Genomic DNA, 18,238 nt, shown 5'->3' on the forward strand with positions numbered 1-18,238 from the left:
TAATAGTTACTGTCAGCAAAGGTCTATGTGAAGGTAGAGTTCTAAGTCCACCTGCAGCACTCTGGCCTTCACCCATCAGCAAGGAGCATTCTTTTCTTTTCTGTGTGTCCTTTTCCAAATAATAGTGCTTCACCCAATTAAAAGTTTATCACCATTTCTTCTTCTATTTTCGAAAGAAAACTAAGTTGGCAGCTTTAAGACGGTAAAACTCTACAAGAGTAATTTTCTACCATTGTGAACCCTTTTCTGAATGCTCATTTGTTGTGTGAATTGTTGTAAGTGGTCTTCGTCTTGACTCTGCGAAGAACTAGGGGAAGAACTTTGAACTTGACTGTACATTCCATTCTTTAGCTGGAATAAGAATTCCCATAGAATAAAGTTCTAAAATCATGTTACTCTCCCCCTACCAACTGCTGAAAACATTTTCTATGTCTGAGTTTTTTTAAATCAAGTGTATTTATGTATTGCCTTTCAACGCTAGAATACATGTTTGTCTCCCCGGGGTAAAGAAATTCCCTTGAATATTTAAGGTGTGTTTGTGTGTGTGTGTGTTTTTTTGTTTTTTATGGGCTCACACCTTATAAGTGTCTTCACTGATCGTGTAGTAGATGCGAAGAGAGCATCTCCGTTAGAGTTCCAGATCACTAGCACTGAGAAAGTTTTCCCTGAGGAAATGCCATCTGTGTCTAGGATTTATTCCGTGTTTTAGGATGCTGCCATTGTGGGCTCAGGTGTGCCATTTTCTTTTGAAATAACAGGTGTATCTCCTCATTTATAGTATCACCAGTAGAACATTATTATACTCACAGAACAAATCAGAGTACTTGCTCTTAAAGAGTTTGGACTCTAAAGAGTTGCAGAGTTTGTTCCCATAATACCTGAACACAGAAGTATCTCAGTTATAGAAAAGTTGAAATTCCTGTATGCTAAATGAGGCATCAGGACAGCAACAAGAGGGGCAGCGGAGTGGAGGTAGGCTTTGTAACACCTAATCTGGGCCTGGGAGAAAAGGTTGGAAATGAAGGCAAGAGAGAACAGGGAGGAAGGACCACAGATAACAGCCACTGCAGTGACTCTCCACTGCGTTTAGGAGAATGTCCTCCAGCAGTGGTTAAAAAGTGCTTTTTAATTAACTAGTGGCAGCCAAGGAGCAGGAAGTGGAGGCTTCTCTTTTGACTGTAAACTCACTTTTGTACAGCAGATTGATTGTTGGCAACATTTAAAATATTCCCTTCCAGTTATCCATTATACCAGAATAAAGTTCTTCTGCCGTCTTCAACTGTGGAGCTAACCTGTGGCCGTGCTTTGTAGAACATATCAGTGCCCCAGTTTAGCAGTTACTCATCTAAAACCCCAAATAGGGCTGTGATTTTTTCCTCTATATATAATATATGGCAGGAAAAAGTGACTTTATCAGAGAATTACAAGAGTTTGTTTTTTCCTTGGGATGGAGGTCAGAAAGTATAGGAATCCTCCGGTGGGGGGAAAAGAGAATGGCATAGATTCAGAGTGTTAGGAAGACAGTACACAGTCAGATGTATCATTGTTGGTGTGGTGGATATTTTTGAGCCAAGATTTAATCCAGAGTTACCATTTATTTAAATGCCAACACTTTAACGGGGATTCTGTTGTCAAGTTACTCTCATTTCTAAAGCTGGATAGTATTTGGATGTTTTTCCTTGATGGTCTTCATGACATTTTGTATTTTAACATTCCTGAGCAAGATGTGGTTTTATTTGGGAGCTGATTTTCCCAACCTAGAAAAATCCTTTTAAATTCAAGAATCAAGGTTGTGACTACCAAATTAAAGCACCGTTTAATTTTTCATTTTGTGTAATTGGCCGCCAACTTGAAGAATGTTCCCATGCCTGCCTAACAGAAGTTGACTGATAAAAGTAATGGATAGGGGCTGAGCACTGTGGCTGACACCTGTAATCCCAGCACTTTGGGAGCTGAGGCAGGTGGATCACCTGAGATTAGGAATTCGAGACCAGCCTGGCCAACGTGGTGAAGCCCCGTCTCTACTAAAAATACAAAAATTAGCTGGGCATAGTGACAGGCGCCTGTAATCCCAGCTACTTCGGAGGCTGAGGCAGGAGAATTGCTTGAACCTGGGAGGCAGAGGTTGCAGTGAGCTGAGATCATGCCACTGCACTCCAGCCTGGGTGACAAGAGTGAAACTCTGTCTCAAAAAAAAAAAAAAAAAAAAAAAGTAATGGGAATGAGAGAAGAGAAAATGCAAGGAAATCTCAGTCAGACACCTTGCAGCACAGGGGTTTGTGAACTCAGCTGACTCATTTTTAGGTGAACAATAACCATTAAAAATATAAAGCAGGATATGATGAAGTTAACCTAGACAATAGCTAAATTTCTTCAATAAACACATTTTTAAACCAAAAGGAATGTGACTTGACTGATTTCACAGGAAAGGGAGCTTTCAAAGTAAGCTGACTGCTGCCTTAGAAGCCAGACAAACCAAGACTTGGCCCTAAAAAGATCTTTACTGCATTAGCGTCAGCAAACAGCCTGGTTGTGGGTTTAGGAAATAAACTTTTCTTTGATATAATTCTTTTAACAGCTCTTTACTACAATAAATATTTTTTAAAAATCTTGATACCTTTTAAAGTAGATTTGCCTTAAGATCCTAGTAGTTCTCCCTTACTGGGCAGCTTTCTCACTCTCACCTGCTCCAGGTAGAAATGGCCAAGATGCTTAATATTTGCACTGTCCATGAGACTACTTGTGACTGTGCCTTCTCCTCATTAACCCCAGCCACCTGCTTCCGTTGTTGCCACCTACCCCTGTTCTCTCATGTTCTGTTTTCCTTGGGAGCCAAGTGGAAAGGAGGAGGAGGGGGACTAATTTGCTGTAAAGCTTACTGTATTGTCTTTTTTCAAACATGCTTCTAGCAACTAGTTTGATTATTCATTCAAAGTGAGTGCTAGTGTTGACCTAACCTCCCACACATGATTCACCAAGGCATCTACTGCTCCTGGAGGGAGTTCAGCAGTGGACAGACAAATTTTCCACATGAGTAGGACTCTCTTTAGGGCTTTGGTTTTTGCACTTTGTTCTGCTCATGTTAGCATTTCCAGGTTTTTCTATTCCAGGCTGTAGTAGCTTCAGTCTTTCTCTCGATTTCAGGCCCAAGGATCCTAAAATTCTGAAACACTTAGTGTAGTACATGGGGAAGGAACTAGCCAGGAGCACAGAACTGATCTGAGGTGGTGAGGGAGATTCAGATGAAGGTGTGCTCAACTCCCTCACACTCTCATGCTCCTTTGAGCTCTGTCTTTAAATACAGGGTAGTTTATAAAGAGAATGATCAGCTCCAATCAGTGTTTTGTATTGAGATACTTAAAATGAGACACCATTATAATATAGTTGCATGGTTAACAAAAACACTCCAGAATTTTATAATGGGAAGTTGCTTTTTAAACTAGGAGTATCTTTTGGAAAATGTGCATTAAAAAAAATTCTTTAAAATTAGTTCTAATTTACCTGCCCACAATCCATTTTTACTGTCACTATTTTCTGTATGGGGCTCATGAACTAGTAAATAGCTTTGGGAGACTGTTTCATTGGGATTTTTTTTTCACTGGGCCCTATTACTACTCCCTGTTGTGACCTGTAATTCTCAGAAGCCCCCTAGGTTGAACGCGGATCGGAGACTCCTGGTTAAAGAGGATGGGAATCAATGCTTTGGCTTGGTATCAGTGTGATCTGGTTCCTGGGACCTGCTGACCACTCCCAGCCCTGTCCATTTTCCTGTCAGTATGTGGGAGACCAGCCAGATCAAAGAATAGCTTATTCTTTTGCTGCATGTAGGACCAAAGCTCCTTTTCCATGGGGCCTAGTGCCTGGGCTTGGTCCCTGCTAGTACAATTGTACAGAGCAGCTGTGTTCCCACGTGGCCCGGCTCACCCAGGCTGCCTGTAGTGTGATTTGGGTTATTGAGAAGTTATGTCATTGGCCCACGTAGCTCAGAAGATGGGAAACTGCACCACTCAGGCCGACTGCAGACCTGGCAGTGTGATTGGGCATCTTGTGCAAAGTGGGTCATGCCGTTCCCATAAATCTGGATTACTAGGCAAAGTGTCAAAGAGTTTTGCATAGCCCTGTGCCTCCCATTCCGTTAGTACAAAAGAGTATAGCTCAGCCCACAGGCCACTCAGCAAGTGCCCAATTTACTTAACAGGGCAGGCCAGCCCAGCCTGGTGATGAAGAATTCATTTGCAGAGACCTTTGTACTGTTCATGTGGCATAGCAGATGAGGCTCAGCAAGGAAGATGAGACTGAAAAGGGCACGTTGCTGGCAGTAGGGCTGCAGGCAGGAGGGTTAGGGGATGGTGGCAGTGTGTGCAGATAGGATTGGCACCTTCTGTTCCCAGCCCGTTGACCACATGCTCTTTGCAAGGTGTATCTTGTGATTGACCTCTGTCTATTGCCGAGCAAGGCCTGGGCACCAGGTAGGGCGGAGAGGACAGAAGGCCTCCCATATTGCAGCTCACTCCTATCCTGGCCTCTGATCCTTGTGCATGCCAGGCTAGCCCTGGCCCCAGGGCCATGTGCTCATTTGTTCCTCTAAATAGAACACCCTTTGCCTTGGTAGGCATGTGGCTCGCTGTCACCATTCAGGCTCTGCTCTGTTGCCACCTTCTTGGGCAGCCTTCTCTGTGTTTTCAAAAATAAATTCCCACTCCATTATTGCACCCCTTTATTCTGCTTTATTTTTTCTTGCTAAGTTATTTCACATATCATATTGTATGTGTGTTTCTTTCTGCAATTAATATATGTTTATGGTCTTTCTCACCAGCCTGCAATCCCAGGGCTTTCAGGCCTCCATGCCTGGCTTGTGGTAGGCATTTGTAAGTGTGTGATATGAATGAAAAGGGAGTATATGATTTTGAGGGACACTGGTTATGTGGCTGCCTTGACAAACATGACATTGGATTGAGTAAATGATGAAGCTTTTGGTGAAGATGTCTCGTAGTAACCTGTGCAGAAACAAACAGCCTTGTCTGAGATTACAATGTATGTCCAGTTGTGGATGTGGTAAGGGAGAGTTTGGGGGAAATATTTCACGTGTCAGAGTCAGGCCCAGAATCAGGCTTGGGATTCACAGATTAGGACTCTCCTGATTGGGGCCTGTTGTCCCGGGGCTACCTTTACCTGCCCTTCTCCCTTTTCATTGTAGTCATTTCAGAAACAATAAGCAGGAGCAATAATTTGAAAACTATATAATTTCCCCCCAAATATCTGTTCTTTTAGAGAATGTTTTGCTGGCTATTTCAGTATATTCCTAAGTTTGATTGTGCAAAGTTCTGCAAACCTAAGAGAAAAATTCTCAAGCTGAGAAGAAATGCAGCCTAAGAACAGATGTACCGTTTTTGACAAAAATCATTTCTCGCATGTGCTTTTGTAGAGAACACATTTCATTTTACAAAGACGAAAGAGTGCTCCTGTGCCTGCCAGCTTCCTCAGGGCCTCTGTTCAAGATGGTTTAGACTCAGATTATTCGGGACAGATGGCTTGTAACAGGATTCTTCAATATCTCCAAATACTAAATTCCACAGTCTCTTTTGGTAGCCTGCTGCTGGTTCAGTACTCTTGGACTGAAATTTTACCTTATGTTTAATCAAGCTGCTTTTCTGTTTCCATGATGTTAGCCTAGATTCTCAAATTGGACTATGTCCTAGGCATTTGTCCTTATGATAATAGGTCATTTATTGCAGTTCCTGGGCCTCATATTTTTCCAGGGCCACTATATCCCTCTCCACTCTCGCCCCACCAATCTGTATTGTCATTTTGAAACATTTCTTCACTGTCATTTCCAGCTTCTCTATTTTCTTCTTAACGTAGAAACTGACCCTGGCCACAGCCCTCTAAAAGATCTCTTAATTAAAAAGTAGAATGATCGATTCCCTTATTTTTGTTAGACATACTCCTCCTGTTTGATCTCAGAATAATGTTGTTTGAATTTTATTGTTACAGCATGGTTTTTAACATATATTCAGCTGGTATTCATATACATCATTCTACTGTCTGCTCGTTTGCAAATTGGATTTTGTTTTTGCTTTACTGTACCTGGCTTCTTTTCCCCATTATGAATGTCTCATTTTTTTCTAGGTCACCAGGTGTGCACCTTTATCTTTATCCCTATTTTGACAGTCCTTTGTATTAATATACAGTAGGTGCTGGATATTCGTGTCTTTAATTAGTACATTCATTTTAGTTTTGTCTTTCATGTAATGTCTCTTTCTGATAAGTTCCTCTCCTCTCCTGATACATTATTAACTTCCTCCACCCCACCACCTTTTGTTGCTGCCCCTCTAGGGGTGTGTTAGGGCTTAGAAGTGGACATTGTGGGTTGTCAGAATGATTGGGGCTCACTGATGGCATTTAGTGGACAGGGACCAAAGACAATTAATGGTCCACAGTACACAGGACATTGATTGTTTCCACTGGAATGCAGCAGTGCCCCTGCTGAGAAGCAAAGACAGCCATGGGTGGTTGAGAGTATTCATCATGGAGCCAGTCCTGTGGCAGACATACATTCAGAAACTTCTATTGAGGGCTTCCTACATGCCAGACACTGCTCTAAGGGCCTTATTTATATTAAATTGCTTAATCTTCTTAAAGGCAGTTAGTTTGGTCTTTTCCCCATTTTTCAGAAAGATTAAATAACTTGTCCATGGTCACACTGCTAATAAGTGAAAAAAATGGCAAGTTTCAAACCCTAGTTTTGTATAAAGAGCCTAGCATTGAACCTGCTTCAAGTCCTTTCATGCTTAATACCCGATTATTGTACATTTAATGTGACCCATTAGTAAGTAACTTAATATTGCCCGTTTGCTAATAGGATCTAGGTTTTTTTTGTTTTTGTTTTTGTGTTTTGAGACAAAGTGTTCCTTTGTCGCCAGGCACTGGGCTGGAGTGCAGTGGAACGATCTCGGCTCACTGCAACCTCCACCTCCCGGGTTCAAACAATTCTCCTGCCTCAGCCTCCTGAGTAGCTGGGACTACAGTCACGCACCACCACGCCCAGCTAATTGTTGTATTTTTTAGTAGAGAAGGGGTTTCACCATGTCGGCCAGGATGGTTTCGATCTCCTGACCTCATGATCCGCCTGCCTCAGCCTCCCAAAGTGCTAGGATTACAGGGGTGAGCCACTGTGCCCGGCCAGGATCTAGGTTGTAAAATGCCTTGGAGGAAGGTGTCTGTCCCCAGCAAGCAGCTTTTCCATCAGTTATTCAGTCCATTAGTCATAGCCTTTATGACCTTGTTCCTCTTTATTTCCTTGTATTGGGCTGTTTGGGATGCAGCCAGTGGGGAGCAGGGAACCCTGCCACCTCCATATATATGACCCACCATACATCACAGATGAAGTTAAATTGTGTTGGTGTAATTTTGATGTCACAAAATCATGATGGTTGTCTTCCAAAACTTGGGTTTTCTAGATGATTTTCAATAGATGTTGAAAAAAATAGACACAGCCAAATTATCTTTTAGCCAGTGCACTTCCTGAACCCCCCTCGGGCAGAACTTATAATAACCCTTAATAGATGAGACATGTTTTATTTAGCTGTGTTTTAAAAAGGATTTCTCTTTAGGAAATGTAAAGCTAAACCTATTGTCTTTAGCACCAGGATTTTCTAGAATTTCTTGTCTCTCCTGAAGTGGTTCGATCTAGGAGAGGAAAATGGCTTAGGACCAAAATGGCCTTTCTTAGGAATACAGTGCATTAGTACTCTCTCACCATGAGGGAGTGCATTCTAAGACACCCAGAATGGACTTCAGAATCTGCAGATAGTATTAAACACTATATTATATATACTGTGTTTTTTTTTCCTATGTATATGTACCTGTAATGAAGTTTAATTTATAAATTAGGCAAAGTAAGAGATTAACAACAATAACTAATAATAACATAGAACGATTAAGTAAAATAAAATAAAAGTTATTTGAATATGAGCACTGCGATCCTGAGGCAGTCGACCTATAACCCAGAAGGCTACTAAGTGACTCAAAGGTGAAGAAATGTCTACAGTGAGGATCCAGCGACAAAGGGATGATTCATATCTCAGGCAGGATGGAGTGGGACTATCATGCTACTCAGAACGGTGTGCAATCTACAGCTTATGAATTGTTTATTTCTGGAATTTCCCACCTAGTACTTTCAGACTGTGGTTGATTGCAGGTAATTGAAACCTCAGAAAGCAAAACTGTGGATAAGAGGGGACTACTGTGTGTTAAAATTCTGTTGGACTGCAGAAATAAACTTGTGCTAAGGTTGTATAACTATTGAGGGACAAAGGTGGCTGACCTGGTTGCTGGCAGTTGTGTAGGGGTGGGGGGCTGGTGCCTTCCTTTGAGTTGGTGTTAGCATCCTCCCCAATCCCTCTTGGGCAGGAAAGCTGTCAGGACAGAACCCTGTTACCTACTTTGAAAGTGTCGTTTATGGCTCCTCCAATCTCTACCTCCCATCTCATCTGTATTGACTTAATTGTAACTACTACAACCATGAGATAATTTTGTGGATAAAGTAGTTTATCTTAAAATTAGCCAGAAAATACATATGCTTCAGTGTGGTAAGCCAAGAAGAGAAGTATTGCCAAATGATTAACAGCTTAGTTAATCAAATCAGTTTTGCCTTTGCCCTGGGAAGTTATAATATTGATGATTGTTCCTGTAAGAAGAATGGCCAGGAAAGTTGGAAATATATGTCTCCTAACTTTAATGTAGAAAATCTAGTCAATATGCATATGAAAAGTTGCTTAGCTACCCTCTACATGTAAACCTTAAATGGGGAGAAGGTAGGGAGCTGTAGAATCTTAGAAGATGGAGGTAAATTTTTAACTGGTATCTCCAAGATGTTTTATTACATGAAATTAAGCAAGTAATATATACATACTTCCATATATAATAGTATTTTTCTTAGTTTTTTTTTTTTTTACTGTGATCTCCACAGTAAGAATATATTTTACATCACAGCAGAGTACATCATTATAATAAAATGAAAGTTTTATGAAACTATATTCATTCTCACTAGGAACAAAGCATTCTGATTCTCTATTATGATCAGTTATTATTTTTAATGCTAAGTTGGCATGATCATCTACTAATGGGTTGCAACCCACAATGTGAAAACATCCATTTGGCATGACCTCTTGGTGCTCAAAAGAGGAGAAATCTCTGGAAGTATACTGCAGAAATGTTACCATTAGGTTCTTTGTGATGCATGGCTTGGGGATTGCAGTTGAGGGAACTTATGAGATTTTTGCCCCTTTTTTTTCATTTCTAATATTTGAATTTTTAAAAATTATAGACATGATGCACTGTAAAATAATAATTGATAAAAGTAAGATGCGGAGAAAGCTGTCTTTTCGCTGGTATTCCATTCCCTCATACGGCTCTTCCTTGTCTTACCTCAAGTCCTCAGTTGCTGCCCAGACAGGATCTTTTCCTGTCTGCCACCTCTCATTCCAGTTAGTTCCACTTTTCTCCCCACTGAGATTTCAGCTTCACAGAAAGAGTTTTTATGGAACTGAGAAAAGAAGTTCAGAAAACTGGCACTTCATTTATAAAGTGAATTCACAGAATTGTGTCTTTCCTTTTGATGTTCAAGTTGGAGCTAGCACAGAAGTTACTTTAGTGAATTAAAACAAAATTCTTTTAACCTAAGGAACTTAATCTTGTCTGTAACATATTCTTTGAAAAGAATGTATTCTTTTATGAAAAAAAGACTGTATAAAAACATTTTGAGTAGAGATTAATCAGTATCTTTTTTTCCTTAATAGGTTTTAAAATGGAACATTTTGATGCATCGCTTAGTACCTATTTCAAGGCATTGCTAGGCCCCCGAGGTAAGGTGGTTTTGGTTTTGCTTACCTTCTGCGGCATTACTCCCTGCCTGTAGTCACTTGTAAATATTGCATGAGGAGATTCTAGAAAACATTAGCATTTTCTATGATAAGTCCAAAACTTTATCCTGGATAAGAAGGAGTTTGGAGAAGTCTCTGACAGAGGCACCTGCTGTGGGTGGTCCTCGTTGACTTTAACTGGAGTTCAAAAATATGCTGTAAAGCTTACAGCCTGAGAGTACGGTAGATTTCACCATTATCGGTGACATGTTTTTCTCAATTCTTGGCAGTCTCTAAAAGAAACTAGTTTCCAAACTACAGTGTTGCAGTAGGAGTTTAAAACTCTTCCCCTTTTACAATTTTAAGAGCTTTTTAAGTTCCTCTTATTTTATATCATGGCAACTCACTGGTAAATATGCACCTGGACCTTACTTGCTGTATCTTTTAGAAAGTAAATCAGCTCCATATTGCCTTCTTTTGATCTCATCTGTAAATGTCTTTTAAAGTCTTTTCTATAAAGAAAGAACTTCTTAGGCTAACCGAAAGATTCACAGAAAAACTGGAAATGACTTTCAAACAGACAAAAAGAGTCTCCGTTTCTCATGATTTTTAAAATATAAAAGAAATAACAAAAGGACTTAGTCTGTTAACATGGCAGAGATGAAATAATAGGTTTCATGTCACCTGCCATAATAGTGAAGGTGTGGAGAAAGTCAAAATTGATGCAACCTCTCTGAAAGGCTGCTTGCCTTCTGATGGAAGTAAAATGCACATCTAGCTATTCTACTCCTAAACTTTACCCTTGATCAGTTAAGAAACGATACAGGTCAGGATGCTCATTACAGCATTATTTGTCAAGGAATCATCTGGATGCCTGTCAGTAGAGGACAAGTTAAGTAAACTAATGTATGGCCAGTTGAAAAGAACAAAAAAAGAGTAAGGTAGATCCATCTGTATGTGCTTAGGTTGAGATAATGCCTTACTTTAGCTGTAAAGGACAAAAAAATTCAACTCTAAATGGCTAAAACAATAATGAAAATTACTAGCTTTCATTACCAGGCAGGGCAATTCCATACTTGTTTCAGGGACTATATGATACAACCAAGGATCCTTGTTCTTGTCATTTGCTACTTAGCCACTCCCAGGTATCAGCAGCTCTGTCCTCCGAATGGGTCCCCCACCTCATATAGTTGTAGGATGGCTGTAGTAGCTCCAAGCAGCACATCCAGAGGAAGAAAAAAATGTTTCATTTGTATGATTTTAAACATAAGGAAGCCATTTCCCAGAGCCCTTTGCCAGCTGTCATCCCTCAAAACTCATGGCCACAGTTGCTTCACATGCTCCTGCCTGAACCAGTCGCCAGAGACAGGGTTAGGACTGCCACAGATTGGCTAGATCCTGAGGATTCTCCACCTGGGGCTGGAATTCGGGTCAGCTGCCCTGGAAGCACTCTGCAGTATGGGAGGATGAATAGCTGCCAATTTGAAAAGATGAAGATCTGTGACAAAATGAATAAGGCAAAGTGTAAATCAGAGCTTTAAGGTAAAAAAAAAAAAAAAAAGAAGGAGATTTGTGTGTATTTATTGTTTTTGATATATGTGTTCACACAAAACATGTAACAGTCTAATGTTAGTTGCTCAGTGGGAACTGGTTTTCTTAAAATTGACAGCCAGGGCCCAAAGCTGAGAACAAAAGGTGTTAAGCATCTCCTTAAAAAGTCAGTCCCTGGGGCCAGCCACTTCCCTGATACTTCTAAGAACAACCAGTTCTGCAGGACTGACAGTAACACGTGACCCTAGCATAATGGGGAGGGTGTAGAGGGCAAGTTCCTCTGAAGCCAAAGAAAGCAAGCCATGAGAGAAATGCTGGGCAAGTTTAGTGTGTACAGTGCAAGAAAGGAGGACTGACAGTCAGTTCCTCACGTGGACATATGCTTTATTGAGCCTTGTTCTGTGAAACCAAGGAGAAAACTAGCGGAGAGAGTAGCAAGATGGTCCAGCCTGGGAGGGGTCAAAGTCCTCCCAACTGCTGCTTCTCCGTAAACCCCGGAGGTGAATGCCGCATGTGCCTCAAGCTCTGGAGTTGTGAGCCTTGGCGGGTAGTTGAGATTGAGGAGCCACAGGTTTTGGGGGATGATTGTAGCAGCGTGTAAAGGGAAGCATGCTTCAGAGGAAGCTCGCTGGGGTCAGCCAGAGGATGAAGTTTAATTTTTCAGGGGACAGATAACACCTAGGGTGGCTGGCTGCCAAGGAGTTTCCCGCCATCCAAGAAGAGGTTATCAGTTTGCTGCTGGCAGCTACTTGATCTGTTTTCCTTTCCCTGCTCCTCCCTGCCTAAGAAAAGGAACGGGGCAGGGGAGGCCCTTCCTATACCAATAGCTCCCTTGGATCCACCTAGGTCTTCTCTCTCAAGCTACTGCTCCTCAGTTCCTTAAATACTGCACTTGAAGTAGGCACTTATCTGATCATTGCTGCTTCACCTCCATGTTTTGTTTTTGTTTTTGTTTTTATTTATTTATTTATTTATTTTTTGAGATGGAGTCTTGCTCTGTTGCCCAGGCTGGAGTGCAGTGGCATGATCTCAGCTCACTGCAACATCCACCTCCCAAGTTCAAGCGATTCTCCCACCCAGGCCTCCCGAGTAGCGGGGATTACAGTTGCATGCCACCATGCCCAGCTAATCTTTGTATTTTTAGTAGAGACAGGGTTTCACCATGTTGGCCAGGCTGGTCTCGAACTCCTGACCTCAGGTGATCCGGCCACCTCGGCCTCCCAAAGTGCTGGGATTACAGGTGCGAGCCACTGCCTCTGGCCTTTGTTTTGTTTGTAAATCACTGTCCCCTCTGCTGTTGACCATTACACTCATGGCAGATACTGCCTTTCTCATCAGTGCCAGTGTCACTAACCTGGCTAAGCGGCACATTTTCTGAGTCTGCACATGCTGGCCACACTTGCTGACACTCGACTGAGATGATGGAGGACTTCAGAGTTCAGTGACTGCCATTTCTTGGGTTTCATCACCCTATGTGTAGTCCAGTAAACCTGGTTAATAAATCCAGTTAATGGGAAATGTAGCCTTCTCTTTGTTTTCTTCTTAAATTATTTGGAAAGAATATTTTTATTATGATTTTAGTTAGCAAAAACCATGAATAATATGTTGTTATTCAGAGCTGTAATAAGGAGCTGCACCTTGTTTGATATGTGTTGAAAATTCATGCCTCCTCTCCTGATTGTTTTATTGGAATTAGGAACATTAACACCAGGTGACTTTTATATCATCGAGGTTAGAGAAATATTTTTAATGTTTGAAAAGTTGTGATTATTTTTATATATAATTAATTTTTTTTTTCAGATACCAGAGTAAAAGGATGGTTTCTACTGGACAATTATATACCTACGTTTATCTGCTCTGTCATATATTTACTAATTGTATGGCTGGGACCAAAATACATGAGGAATAAGCAGCCATTCTCTTGCCGGGGGATTTTAGTGATGTATAACCTTGGACTCACGCTGCTGTCTCTGTATATGTTCTGTGAGGTAAGTCAAAGGTTAATATAGTCTTCCTCTCACTTAAATCACTCATATTGCTGTCCTGAATTGTATTCCTAAATGAGGAAAGGTGGCCACTTGGGGTGTAGAGACAACTGAGTGAGCAAGTATCTTAATGCATTTTGAGTGTGTTTTAAAATTGATTTTTCAAAATGTCAGAGATGTTTATATAAGTATGCCTTCTAGAACAGCTAAAATAGAAGCCTTTGTTATTGATTCTTTTGTTACGTTTCATATGATATTCAAAATTAAAATATTTTTAGAAATACTTTCATGCAAGCAAAATAGAGAGTGGAAAATGAACAAAATGTGAAAAGCACATGTGAGAGCATTTTATTATTAAGCATTAGTAAGTGCTTGCTTCTTGTTTGAAGGTGGAGGAAGGAAGTGGGTGGTACTTGTGTTTGGTATGTTTTGTGGCATATCACCCTCTGTTTGATCTGATAACTTGTCAGATCTCACAGTTGTTTTTTAAAAGCTAAGAGTGACTGGTGATATCTACATTTAGGTTTTGAATTTTCTGTGTGAGTTCAGGCCCAGTTATTTCTTTTATATAACTGGAATGTTGAAAATCACATTTAATGATCTCAAAGGCAAATATTACAGCTTAAAAATGGAAGAGAAATCACAATAAACCCTTCTCCCTGTTCTGAAGGGATAGCACTATGGCCTTTACAGCTAAAAGGAGGAGGAAAGCTGCTCTCCCGTGATAAGCAGTTTGTATACATTTTTCTGGGAAAGCCTACTCACTTTTCATGCTTAAATCACAAACCTATTTCCAAGTCTTATGGAGAATTAAGCTGTGGATAAAACAAATGTTCAAGCACTTCTGTGTAGGTTTTCAGTGTTTTATTTTGGTTGTAGTTCTTCAAGGAGTAGTAAAGAAGAAGGTAGAGGTGGGAGGGAAAGAGTAAATACAAACATGAATCTTAAAATTAGTGTTCAGAGGAAGAAATGAATTCTCCATCAGCCTCAGGGTGATGGTGTCTCCCTGGCTGCATGTGGTAGAGTGCAGGAATGTGGGCGTGTGCAAGCCTGTTTGATTATCAGAGGTGTTGCAGCTGTGGGATATTTGTGTCTTGTTCCCCCATGTATGTTTCATAGGCCAAGGTACATTCTGACTGTAATGGTAGACGCTACTAGCATTGCTTTTATGCTTGACACTCCAAGAAATGCTTACAACTGCTTTTTTTTTTTTTTTACTTTTTTTCTGTCCTATTCTAGAATGAAGGCAGTTTAATTAGCCTCCAAGATGGAGATTGCAGGACTGGAGGCAGGGGAAGTGCACAGGAGTGACTCCTGGCCCCAGCACTGTGCACATCTCTGTGTTCAAGAGACAAACCACAGCAAGCTGGCAGGTTCCTCAGAGTGAACTGTTTACTTTTCCATAATTGATAGATAATAGAGCCATTTCTTTAAGAGAACTCTTATATAAGACTTTATTATTATTACTGCACATAGCAACATTATAGAGAAAAATATTTCATGTGATTAATTCTTAGAGAACTTAAGGCATTTGCCTTATATATTTCTTAAGTCCTGGATATAGCTATAATTCCATCATTATCCTCTCTTAAGCAGATGATTTCCTGGTAAAGAGAAGAAGGAAAATGCTGTATAAATTGCAGCTGTGTGTATCTGAGCTGATGTAGGGGGTTCTGAACACATTGTAATAGAAAGTTGAGATTTTCCTCTCATAGCTTGGTGAGAACAGAAGACTTTGAGCAGTGACTAAGCACTAAATACAGAAATTTAAGAAATATACAGAATAGGGAAACTACATTTTTAACTCACAGTTCAGAGTCCATAAGAGGGAATAGACAAGAAGGCAATGTTTCCTTAAATCGACTTTACAAAAAGCTATCCAGATCAGATATGCCCACGATGAAAATAAGCCCTCGTGCTCCAAGTTGGTGGTATTTACATTTGATTTTTCTCTGATTTTTCTCCTATACATATGTAAAACCCAGTGAATCCATTATCATGTGTCCTTTTTCAAGCTTTGAATTTCATTTTAGCTATACCTTTCTCTTTTTCTGTTTTTTTTTTTTTTTTTTTTTTTTTGAGATGGAGTTTCACTTTTGTTACCCAGGCTGGAGTGCAGTGCCACTATCTCAGCTCACTGCAACCTCTGCCTCCTAGCTTTAAGCGATTCTCTTGCCTCAGCCTCCCAAGTAGCTAGAACAGGCACGCGCCACCACTCCCAGCTAATAATTTGTATTTTTAGTAGAGGCGGGGTTTCACCAAGTTGGCCAGGCTGGTCTCAAACACCTGACCTCTGGTGATCCACCCACCTTGGCCTCCCAAGTGCAGGGGTTACAGGGGTGAGCCACCGTGCCCGACCATTTTTCTTTTTTTGCTTAGCATTTCTACTCCATTGAATGCTTAAGACACAGAAGGGCAGTCAGTCATGGAGTTTTACCATGGAACTCATTTTAGAGAAATGTCCCAAGAGTTAGAGCCATTCTTCTGTGGGCACACGTCTGTAATGGTCATTATTTTAGTTTTTATTTACCTTCCTGCTTATCTGCATATTTGGGGCTGTAAAGAAATTTTTTAATAAGTAGTCTTAGGTATTTTTGTTATTTAATTCAGTGGCATAAATTCACAGCTGCTTTAGTGAGTTCTAGATTAGTACAAACAAAATTAACTGTCACTTAAAGGAGACAGGAAGAAGTGTGGTTTTTTTTTTTAATTTGTTTGTTTGAGACAGGGTCTCACTCTGTTGCTCAGGCTGGAGTACAGTGGTGCTCACTGCATTCTCGCCTCTTAAGCTTAAGTGATCCTCCCACCTCAGTCTTCGTAGTGGCTGGGACTACAGGAACATGTCACCACGCCTAGCTGATTTTTTGTATTTTTCATAGAGGCAAGGTTTCATCATGTTGCTCAGGCTGGTCTTGAACTCCTAGGCTCAAGTGATCCACCCACCTCTGGCTCCTAAACTGCTGGGATTACAGACGTGAACCACCACATCTGACCAATAGGAAGAAGTCTTTAAAGAAGGGAGATGATCAGAAGGAAATGAACGGGAGTCATTGAAACTTTAAATTTACTAGAAGGAAAATAACCAAATCCACATTTTAAAACTTTGAGTTTAAAATGTAGAAGGAGTACAGACTTGTTCATAGTTTGTGTATTTGGTAGAAACAAAATTAAAAGGAGAGAAGAGGTGTTACTTCTAATTATCTCATTAACTTTAGTGTTTCTTTCCAGGAAAAAGGTCATAGATCCCTGATTTGGAACATACTTGAATTAGTAGTGTGTTTTAATTTGAAAGTATTGGATTTATAGCAGTCCTTTTCGCTTTTGCTTATTAGGGGTTGTCTAACATCACCGTCCATGGCGAAGGCTCAGAAATGAAATTTCAAGTTAGAGAAACAACTTAGTTTGTATTAGTTACTTAAGTTTGTGAAAGTGTGCCTTTACAGCAAATATAAAAAAACTTGTGTGCCTTTGAACCCCCTGAGATTCAGGGCATATGTCTTCTGAAGAGAAGCCTGATTTTTCAGACTATCCATCTGTCTTTTCTCTTGTCTCCATTCCCAAAATTGAGAAGCTCTGCCTATATGGTGTCAAACGGTGGTTTTCCCTTACTCTGCCTTATCTACTGGACCAGGTTTCCCCTGACCGGCCCAGTGAGCTATCAAAGCCACTTTGAACTCCTTTGTTAGAATGTTACAGGTGGTTTCCCTCTTAGGTAGCTGCTCTGTCCTCATGTGAAACCATTTAATGTGCCTACCTTTCTCCTGCTGTGCCTCTGACCTCTTAGATCTTAAGCAGAGAGGATCTAATTGTGTTTGTTACAGTCCAAAAGGGAGCAACCCCATCGATCCACCTGTGCCTCATGCACTGATCCTTGGACTCAGCAGCAGCTGCCAGGAAACAGGGTCAGTGTTTTGCAGTGCACATGGCTTTGAATCCCCCAGGAACACTGTTGAAAGGATGGCTGGCTTCTTTCCTCAGAAGGAGGCACTCTGGCCTTGCTTCGTCTGTCCATTATGCTCAGCTCTACTCGAACCCCAGCAACACCAGGCTCTTTCATTCTTCTGGGCTCTACCCTTTAAAACTCCCTCTTTTGCCTGGCAGTCTCCCTCTCACTTTGGAGGACTGTGCTGAAGGATCCAATTCCTCTGTGAAGCCATGAGTGTACTGAGGGGAGAGGACTCAACTCTAGAGAGAGATTTTCCCCCAGCCTTTTTGGCATCCCCTTGTTCCCAAGGACTAGGATGCATTCCTTTCAAAGTCCTTTCATGATATGCCCCTTAGCATCCCATCCTTGCCCCACCGACACTCACTAGCTTAGGCTAGAATGAAAAGGTGTTTTCCCCATCTGTTTTATCCCATTGTCACTATAGCTGATTACTCCATCAAATGTATCCTGAGTATTAGGATACAAAAAAAAAAAAAGAGTAAACATAAGAACAACATTTTCAAGTTATTTAGCAGTCAAAGATAAATCATGGGTTACAGACAAGATTATTTTTTGAGTATCTGTGTATGTTTCCTCCCTTGCAGTTAGAACTGTTACGTTGTGAATAATGTGAGAGAATGAGTTTTAAAATGTTCAGCACACTTAAAATGTAATTTTGAAAAAAAAAATTGATAGTTGGATGGATACATCTGGCTTGGCATAAATCCAAACTTATTATTTCTTCTCCTTTAAAATTTTATTTTAAATTGTAATTTTGGAACTATTTGAAAATAATTAAAATTATATAGATAATATCTGTGCACCTGATAAATGCTTGATTTTTGTTTGTTTGTTTAAATAAGAAGACATTACAAAAATGCATCTAAAGTACAGTTCCTTTCCAGACCTCTTCT

At 40.6% G+C, this 18,238-nt stretch overlaps 1 protein-coding gene across 4 annotated transcripts in view; it reads left to right on the plus strand.

Moving 5' to 3' along the window:
• The window catches only part of LOC101047560 (very long chain fatty acid elongase 5), a 78,027-nt gene that overhangs the window by 38,730 nt on the left and 21,059 nt on the right, over positions 1-18,238 (plus strand). For 3 of the 4 annotated variants that reach the window (XM_039466530.2, XM_074398199.1, XM_074398201.1), the window contains 2 exons: positions 9,801-9,866; positions 13,215-13,402. In XM_039466530.2, coding sequence (XP_039322464.1) covers positions 9,809-9,866; positions 13,215-13,402 — 246 coding nt within the window. In that variant the 5' untranslated portion in view covers positions 9,801-9,808. Of the gene's footprint in view, positions 1-9,800; positions 9,867-13,214; positions 13,403-17,220; positions 17,302-18,238 lie in introns of those variants that run through there. The other variant, XM_074398200.1, reaches the window with a different exon arrangement.

This window comes from Saimiri boliviensis, chromosome 4, assembly GCF_048565385.1.
Source record: "Saimiri boliviensis isolate mSaiBol1 chromosome 4, mSaiBol1.pri, whole genome shotgun sequence".
Lineage (NCBI taxonomy): Eukaryota > Metazoa > Chordata > Mammalia > Primates > Cebidae > Saimiri > Saimiri boliviensis.